Below are 8,424 nucleotides of genomic sequence, written 5' to 3' on the forward strand. Positions count from 1 at the left end.
GTCTGAGCACCAATAAATGTTGTCGGCATTGGCTAATATCGGTCAAGTTCCAGTTTCTCAGTAGGGAAGCTGAATTACCCAAAAAATTTTAAATGGTGTATGTTGGACTGGGGACAATTGTTACAAAACTCAAACTAAGTGAACTGTTTGCTCGTTCCCCATGTACTTTACACATGAGACATGAGTTGCTGCTTGATGGTTTCAATAAACTTTATTCACTCTATTAAAAAAAAGGATTACATCCAACTGAGAAAAGAAGACAGTTTGTATACAAGCAAAAAACACAGCAGATTCTATCCCAAACTGCAACACATCTGAACAACAGAGACCAGATCAATAGAGGTGCTGGAAACCAGACACATTTAACTGAAGATGACATATGCCACAAAATGTCATTCAGTCAGGTCATTGAGATTGAGCAATTCATCCAGAATGGCGCCACCATGTTTCCCCAGTGGCTGGTACAGATCTGTGCGATTCTGGTCAGAGACTGAAGGTGTTTTTGAGCTCTCGGATGAGTGAAGCTGGGGTTTTCACTTTTGTGACAATTCCACTGGTGCCTTTCTGAATGGACACTCCTGGACAGCAAATGGTTGCAAAAGAAAACAAATCCTATTGGAACTTCGACCTTGTGGTAATTTGTGGCATCAGCGGTCTGCCTGGCTGCAGAGAGGGGACAGCCTGGCTGCAGACCTCCAGTGGTTGGCACTGTGGATCGCCATCAAACATGACGTGTCCAAGTAAAGGAAAACTAAATTCAGTGAATGGCAGGACTGAATGCGATGGCACACTAGACCACACATTCTCAGGATGGGTCTTTAGTAAGTAGTAGACAAGGACGGGTTTCAGACACAGCGCAACGAAGTTAGCTAGACAGCACAAGCAGATTTGGAACCAGGCTAGGTGTTCTGTCCGACGAACCGAGACAGGCACAGCACCGCGACACCTGACTAGCTTAAACAAAGCTTCATTCCCAGGCAGAATCACTGATCATGCTCAGAATCACTGAAAGATGCAACAACCCATACACACACTGAACATTGGCATTAGTGCACACACTCAGAACAAACTGCAGGCATTGGAATTAAACTATTCAACCCTTTTTTTTGGGGGGGGGGGGTACATAAGATAACTTTTACCGTACGTGAACAAATGCAAAAGCTCTCAGAGGTCATTAAATCATTCAAACCTACTTTATGGGTACATATACATATATTATTCTTGCTTTGCTAAATATAATTGAATGCATTAAAATCTCTGTAACAGCTCACAACTTTTACAAAGGGTTAGACTACAATATGATATTTGTCAAATGTTGTGACAGGCACAGAGACGTCCACAAAATGTAAACTTTCAAGACGGAGCTGAACATGTCTTAGGGTGGGTCCCTAATGACATCCACCTCTCATTTAGAGCGCCTACCTTTACATAAGGCTCTGAGCAAAAGTAGTGCACCTCCTAGAGAATAGGGCGTCATTTAGTTAAATATACTCCTGAACAACAGTATTAGGAATTTCTAATACAGCAATTACAACACTACAATACAACAATGTGAAAATGATCGTTTTCTGGGGCACTGGGGGGATTAAACAATCAAGTGTTACAGTAAGAAAATACACCAGGTGCCAGTGTAAAGACAAGCCTTATGTTGTGATCCACTTCAGTAAGGTTTTAAACATCAGGAGTCGAAACGACTGAGAACAGACGGAAACATCTTATCATTAATTTTGGTCCCAAAGATTGTCACATTCAAAGGCATTTTTCTCCAAGATATTTCTAGAGAAACTGGTCATACCACGTAAAGCTCCGGTGACATAATTAGTGTAGTAGACACGGAAACTAAGAATAACAGTGGTTGTATGAGGACATGCAATGCTCGCTGTAGAGACTAACAGTGTTCTTGGAGAGCGGTTTATTAGTATAAGCATGTTGCCGATGAAGCCACAGAATGTACGGAGGATGAATAACAGGGGGACAGCAAGGAAGAACCTGTTGGCACCCACAGCTTGTTTGGCACTGGGTTTGGTTCTGCCGCTTGGCCAGAAACACAACTCTTAGCCTTTGATTGTGAATATAAACGCATGCCACTGAATTACAGAAATGTGATTTAGCTTGTCCTCTGGTGCAAATGGACATGCATCACAAACATCAATTTGCTCTTACACTGGTGGTTCTCTGTAGAAATATACTTTTATCGTGGTTCTATGAACATGTTATGGTCATTCTATTTCCATTGGATTTAGATCAAGCGTTAGCTAGGGTCACTAGTATAAACTCCTCTACAGTAGAAAAGAGACCAGCAGTTCAGCTTGCTTTTCTGAACAAACCTTATGGAAAGACATGAATACAGTGATTTCCAAAAACTGTTCAACAGCAAAGAAAACAGCGTCTTCCAGTTAAAGGTCACGGTTCAACAATACAAGAGGGATTCGAATATCCCATGACTCTCTGGGGGGGGTGGGGCAGCATGAGGACAGCTTGCACCCCGGCCCGGCGCCAGTGCTGTGTTTCCATTAAGTTAGGCGTTTTAACTACAACCAGTTACATCTTGATTTCCCGGCTACTGGTCATGTTTTCGGGCAACTCGCTTGTCCCATTCATTTGTTGATTTTCAAATGAATATCGAGTCGTCCTAACCATGTATTGTTGAACCTAATTAAAGATGCACTCCAGTCACGTGACCACTGCTTTGTTGTGCTCCCCATGAAAACAAACTGTTTAAAAATGAATTGGCTAGCATCAGATTTCACTCTTTTTCTCTTATGCCAGTGATTTGTTTTTACTGTTGGACTTTTCAGCTGGACAGAGGTTTTCGATAGATGAGTGACTGGTTTTCACCTTTAACAGTTAACACCAGTCAGCAGTGGGACACTACTGTACAAGTGTGTGACTTCAGTAAAATATACAAAACAAACATCCACTGATAACCTCGAAAAGAGGAATAGTGAGCTAAACTCCATTGGTAAAAGACTAACATTTTCTCACCATACCACCCAATCACAAAACAAACAGCAAAGAACTTCATATTTTAAACCAAAACATGACCTACGACAATGTGTTTAATTCACATTCCACTCCTGAACAATATACACTTATCTATGTAACCTTCTCTTCTTAAAAAAAACCCCAAACTTCTAGTGGTTAGAACTGATGGACTGACTCACGGTCTTGGTCACTGATGGTGTGATACTTTTTCTCATATAAAAGCCTGGGACGTTACATTCAAGAGTAAGAAAGGTGGAGGATCATTCGTTGTGTTATCGCTTGTCAGGCTCGAGGATGGGAGAGAAGAGGGTCTGGTTAATCTTGTAGATAAACACTTAACTCTAGTCAGGCTTGAGGAGGTCTGGTAAAGCTTGTAGAAGCGACCTGCTACTTGCCCTTAACGTCATCTAGAAACTCACAAGAAAACCTTGAGTTCTAATTAATGGTTCCCCAACGAGGGTCACTGGGACCCCCTAGGGGTACAAGGCCAGTCCCCAGGGAGTCCTTGAGACGACTCATCAGACCAATAGAAATGAATACACATGACGGAGTAGTTCCAGCAGAGCATCTACGTGGTGGTACAGTGATCAGTGGTCAGGGACGTTTGTAACAAAGACTCCCTTGGTAACACGACAGAACCTCCGGACAGAGGCCGTTATGAAGGTGATTTTGGCACACAGACAAACCAACAGCAGTTATAGATCTGTTATCCATTATTGAACTGTTTTCTGGTATTGATGTAGGCAGCTGGAGTTGTACAGATTACACTGCCTGACAGTATTCTTGAGAGAGATTTTCTGCATGGTGATGTATTCTGTATTATAAACCAGGTGGTACAAACCCTGAAGGCTGATTTGGCTAAGAGACCGTTTTACAACATAAGACATACGTTCATAACAGCATCTCAGGGGGGTTGTGGTATATGGCCAATATGCCAGGGCTAATTCATCTGTGCACTTTGTGTTGGGTCAAGCCAAAAGCAACCCTTAGCCATGTTATAGAGGCCATATTTACACCACACCACCTTGTGCCTTAATGTTGAATTATCCTGACATAATGCAATATTGTGTGAGTATTGATTGTGCAATATTACAATAGGGTAAAGTGAGTCATATGCTAGTGTCTTATGCCCGTTTTCCTAGACACTTTGTTGTCAAAAACACTTGTTATTCGGGAACTATAACAGTAAATTAGTGTGAGGAAAAATAATGTAACCAAAGACAAAGGACACCAAAAACTCTACACAGAAAATGCATATCCAAATAAAATAAACCAAAATCCACATCCCACATGAATAAACGCCCCAACAGAATGGTGGTAATGGCACAAGGATGCGGCCCAAACAGCCAAGGCAGTCGAATATTTTGGACAAATACTTCAAAGAAGAATGTGGATATAAAGGCCTTGAAGCACAGCCCTCCAGTGAGCCAGGGGTGACGTAACAAATGCCCCCATTACTCCCTACTTAGCACACTACTCTGACTGGAGCCCTATTGAGCCCTGGCCAAACACAGTGCACTATGCAGGGAACACGGTGCCATTTGGGACACGGAACAAGACAGGACAGGAAGGGGAGACATTTGGATCCGGTCCTTTTACACAACGGCCCGGACCGCCGCGTCGCCGGGTGCAACGGCACCGAGCCACCTCAAAACATGCTGTGGCCGGGCTGCTGCTCTTCTCCGTCTGGCCACCAGAGGGGGCACGAGAGGAGGCCAACCAGAGAAAGGAGGAGGGGGCGTGGTGGCGAGGGTCTAGCATGCACACTTCTTCTGGTCAGGCGAGGCGTCTTCTAGCTTCGTGGCCCCACCCCCGTTAGCGGGCTCTGCGGGGGGCTTGTCGACGCACTGTTCCATTCTCTTCATGACCAGGTCCAGGAGGGTGATGACGGCCTTGTCCACCTCAGAGCCTGTCGCCGCTGATGTCTCAAAGTATGGGATCCTATAGGGGACATAGAACACCAACATCAGAGTATTCAACTAAAAGTATAATATCTAAAAGTTGTTTCAGTGGAATGTGTAAAGGACATCAGGCCGGCCAAGATACACAAACACGCAGACTAAAATAGAAGGTGTGCTAAACAAATACCCCGTCTTATGTGACACTGGTCGTAATTGCTTAAATACCTTGTAAGAAGTAAACTCTATGACCCAACGTCATTCATTAGTAAACTCGGAATGACAAGCGCTGCGCTCATGAAGGACAGATGACTCATCTACAGTGTTAGAATTTATTAGTGACTCATCTACAGTGTTAGAATTGATTAGTGACTCATCTACAGCGTTAGAATTGATTAGTGACTCATCTACAGTGTTAGAATTGATTAGTGACTATGTGTGGACAGAGCAGGTCTGTTGTAAAATTCTCATAATCAGTAGCACTCCAGATGCAAACTCAGCAACAGTTAAAGCAATATTGCCTATCTCAGCCAACTCTACTCTTCATACTGCAATATAGCTATTGATCGACTGAGGTAGAACAACATATGAAAATTGTCTTGCGGTGCCGTCCAAGCCGTGTGTGTGTGTGTGTGCGCGTGCGTGTGTGTGTGTGTGGGCGCGTGTGCGTGCGTGCGTGTGTGTGTGTGTGTGTGTGTGTGTGTGCGTGCGCCCGCCTCTCTTACCCATACTTGTCAGCCAGCTCCTTGGCCTGTTTCTCCTGAACCTCTCTCTGGTCTGTGAGGTCCGCCTTGTTTCCGACCAACACGATGTCCGGGTTCTCACAGTACGCGTTGGCCTGCAGCTGGCCTGAAGCCAGGGAACATGACTTCAATACAACATCCTGGCTGACACGCAAAGCGTCGTAGGCCATTCCTATCAAATGGCCGTTTACGGTCAAATGCTGTGCACTTAATGGGGAACAGGTTTCGAGGGACTGGAAGAGCTTGGCAGTACACATGACTTTGATGAAACATATGGGACGACAGCTCAATGTGTCAACCTCTTGTTCCCCATCACATCAAAACCACTGGTGTTGTTTTATCTAATTCAGTTTAACGCCATTACTGTGAGAAGCTCCGGAGAGGGAGCGCCTGCGAGGTAAATGACTAAAATGTAATATAACGTCGCAGTTTGCCTTTTCAGTTTGCTGTCCTCTCGCTTCAAGCCTAAGTCTACGGCTAGGTTGATTAGTTAGCGAAGTGATTGATGTTGATCCAGGGAGGACCTTTTCTTGCTCTTTCAAACCTCCTTCATTAAACTGTCGTTTTAAATGCCAGGACCTCTGTGTCAATATGAATTAGTTGTTAACTGATCAACTTATATAATAAAGGCAAGGAGAAAATTCATTCGAATTAGCTGACTGAATTCCCAAACAACCATGGACATGAACATTCTCCTTTAAAGTTGAAGCATGCTGGGATTCTGAAGAGGAGTGTGTTGTAAGACTCCGCCATGTACCTCAGTTGGTGGAATACAGCGCTTGTGTTGTCAGGGGTTGTGGGTTTTCATTCCAACAGTACACAAAAAAACAACTGTACAAGCATATGACCATAAGTCACTTTGTATGAAAGCATCTGCTAAAATACCCACAGTCCTCTTTGCCTGTGTGTGGGCACATCGACCACCACTTACTCATCCAATTGCGAACGTTGAGAAAGCTCTGTTGGCTGGTGAGATCGAACATGAGCAGGAAGCCCATGGCATCTCTGAAGAAGGCTGTGGTGAGACTCCTAAACCTAAAGAGACAGAAGTCACACACATACACACACAGTTAGAAATCAAGTTCCAGTGACTCAGAGGATTATATAAAATGTTTCCGGGAACAATGAACTGAGGACCCACAAAAGGTTTGTGGGAATCACTCCTGCATGAGCCACTACCACCGACATGTCGGTCAATGTTGAATAAAAGCTGCTTCCAAGTAACATACTGTGAATATTGCGAGTGTGGCCTTCCGCTCTCAGTAATTGGAAATGCAAAATGTAGCTATGATCTTTCAATTTAGAGAACTGCAATTGTATTCTGGCACTGAGAAGGCCTGTTCAGAAATAATAATACTAACTGATGAGTCATCACAATGAGTCAGAGCTTCATAAAAGGCAGCCTTGATAAACGCCTCTTAAAAAGTCTACTGTCTCTTAACCAGTATACTTCTGTTCTGTCCAAAATGGCCCCCTATTCTCTCCTCTGACTTTGTGCAGCCTGGTCTAGTGGCTCAGTGTTCAGTCTGTGGTGTGTAGGATTGCAGGGACATCTCAGGTTGTCACATACGTACAGACAGAGACAGAATGTCAAGATGCAGTGAAACATCACCTTGTTGTGGGCTTGTTAAAGCCAGAACGAAGTGTCGAAACTGCCCTGTGTCATTTCTTCAAACAATGGAAAGACACTTTTTTTTTTATTACATCACCACGTGTGACAGAGTAGCAGAGGATGTTTTATTTTTATACACAATGGGCGCTCAGGTCCTCCAACCTAAAGCTAAAATAATATTTGCATCTGGGCGTGGTGGCACCTACAGCCTATCTGCTTCGAGGCCTCATAGGACCTGATCATACGTCCCACGTAAGACGGTCCGCGAAGCGTTGAGGAAAAAAACTTGTGACAACTTGGGTCACACTGGCTGTCAAAGTGTCAGTGTCAGTAAAGAGCTAGGAAATGAATGGCAGCTGTGAGACTTGTCATTGCTTGCTATGCAGAAGACTTTAGGTTTACTTATGACCAGCATCTGTTTAAAGCAGATCCGTACCTCTCTTGTCCAGCTGTGTCCCAGAGCTGCAGGTGGACTTTAAAGGTCTTTCCTGTGGTTCCATTTGGACCTGATGCGGTGTACACCTGAAAGACACAAAGCAATGTTAAGACACTAGCCTTTAAGTCTCTCTAATTAACCTATCTCAGCTACCCAGGGTAGGTTTCAAAAAAAGCACAAAGCAAACCCTGCTTTGTCACTGCTTTTGTTACCAACGGAGAAGAATTACAATATTTGCATGGGGAAGAAAAACTGCTTTGATGCAAAATTTGAAGTAAATACTAGAAGAATGTGGCACCACGAAAGTAAAATGATAACACATGTTTATACTAAATATTATATTGTGGATTTGATAAGGGATTTAGAAAATCAAACACTATGGGCCGGTTTCGAACACAAAAAAACAAGCTCAATGGAATTTTCGATTGAAACTAGATTTTTTTGTCCTAGTAGCCTTAATCCGTGTCCGGGAAACCAGCCCCATATGACTGGGAGAACTGGGACAGAGAAATCCTAATTAAGGACCCGTTCACATTAACAATAATTGTTGGGACCAAATGTAAATTGAAATAAGGTATTAAAGCTGATGATAGGTGCTCCACACTTGACCTCGGAAACAAGATTTCCAAACGGAGAACATAATCTTTATCTCGGCGCTCTCGCAGGCCACGATTAGTGGGGAAATCAAGCAATCACAGTCAGCGTTTGCATCACGTTATACACAGTCACGCCACGTTGTTTGGGGGGAAA

General features: G+C 43.7%; 1 protein-coding gene across 2 annotated transcripts in view; it reads right to left on the minus strand.

Annotated features, from left to right (window-relative positions):
- Positions 1–192: 192 nt before the first annotated feature.
- Positions 193–8,424, minus strand: part of rab27b (RAB27B, member RAS oncogene family) — a 37,824-nt gene continuing 29,592 nt past the window's right edge. For both annotated transcript variants that reach the window (XM_013140293.3, XM_013140295.3), the window contains 4 exons: positions 7,675–7,760; positions 6,558–6,661; positions 5,609–5,732; positions 193–4,926 (listed from right to left, as the gene is read on the minus strand). In XM_013140293.3, the coding sequence (XP_012995747.1) occupies positions 4,740–4,926; positions 5,609–5,732; positions 6,558–6,661; positions 7,675–7,760 (501 nt within the window). In that variant the 3' untranslated portion in view covers positions 193–4,739. The remainder of the gene's footprint in view (positions 4,927–5,608; positions 5,733–6,557; positions 6,662–7,674; positions 7,761–8,424) is intronic.

The sequence above is a fragment of the Esox lucius genome, chromosome 23, assembly GCF_011004845.1.
Source record: "Esox lucius isolate fEsoLuc1 chromosome 23, fEsoLuc1.pri, whole genome shotgun sequence".
In the NCBI taxonomy this organism is placed as follows: Eukaryota; Metazoa; Chordata; class Actinopteri; order Esociformes; family Esocidae; genus Esox; species Esox lucius.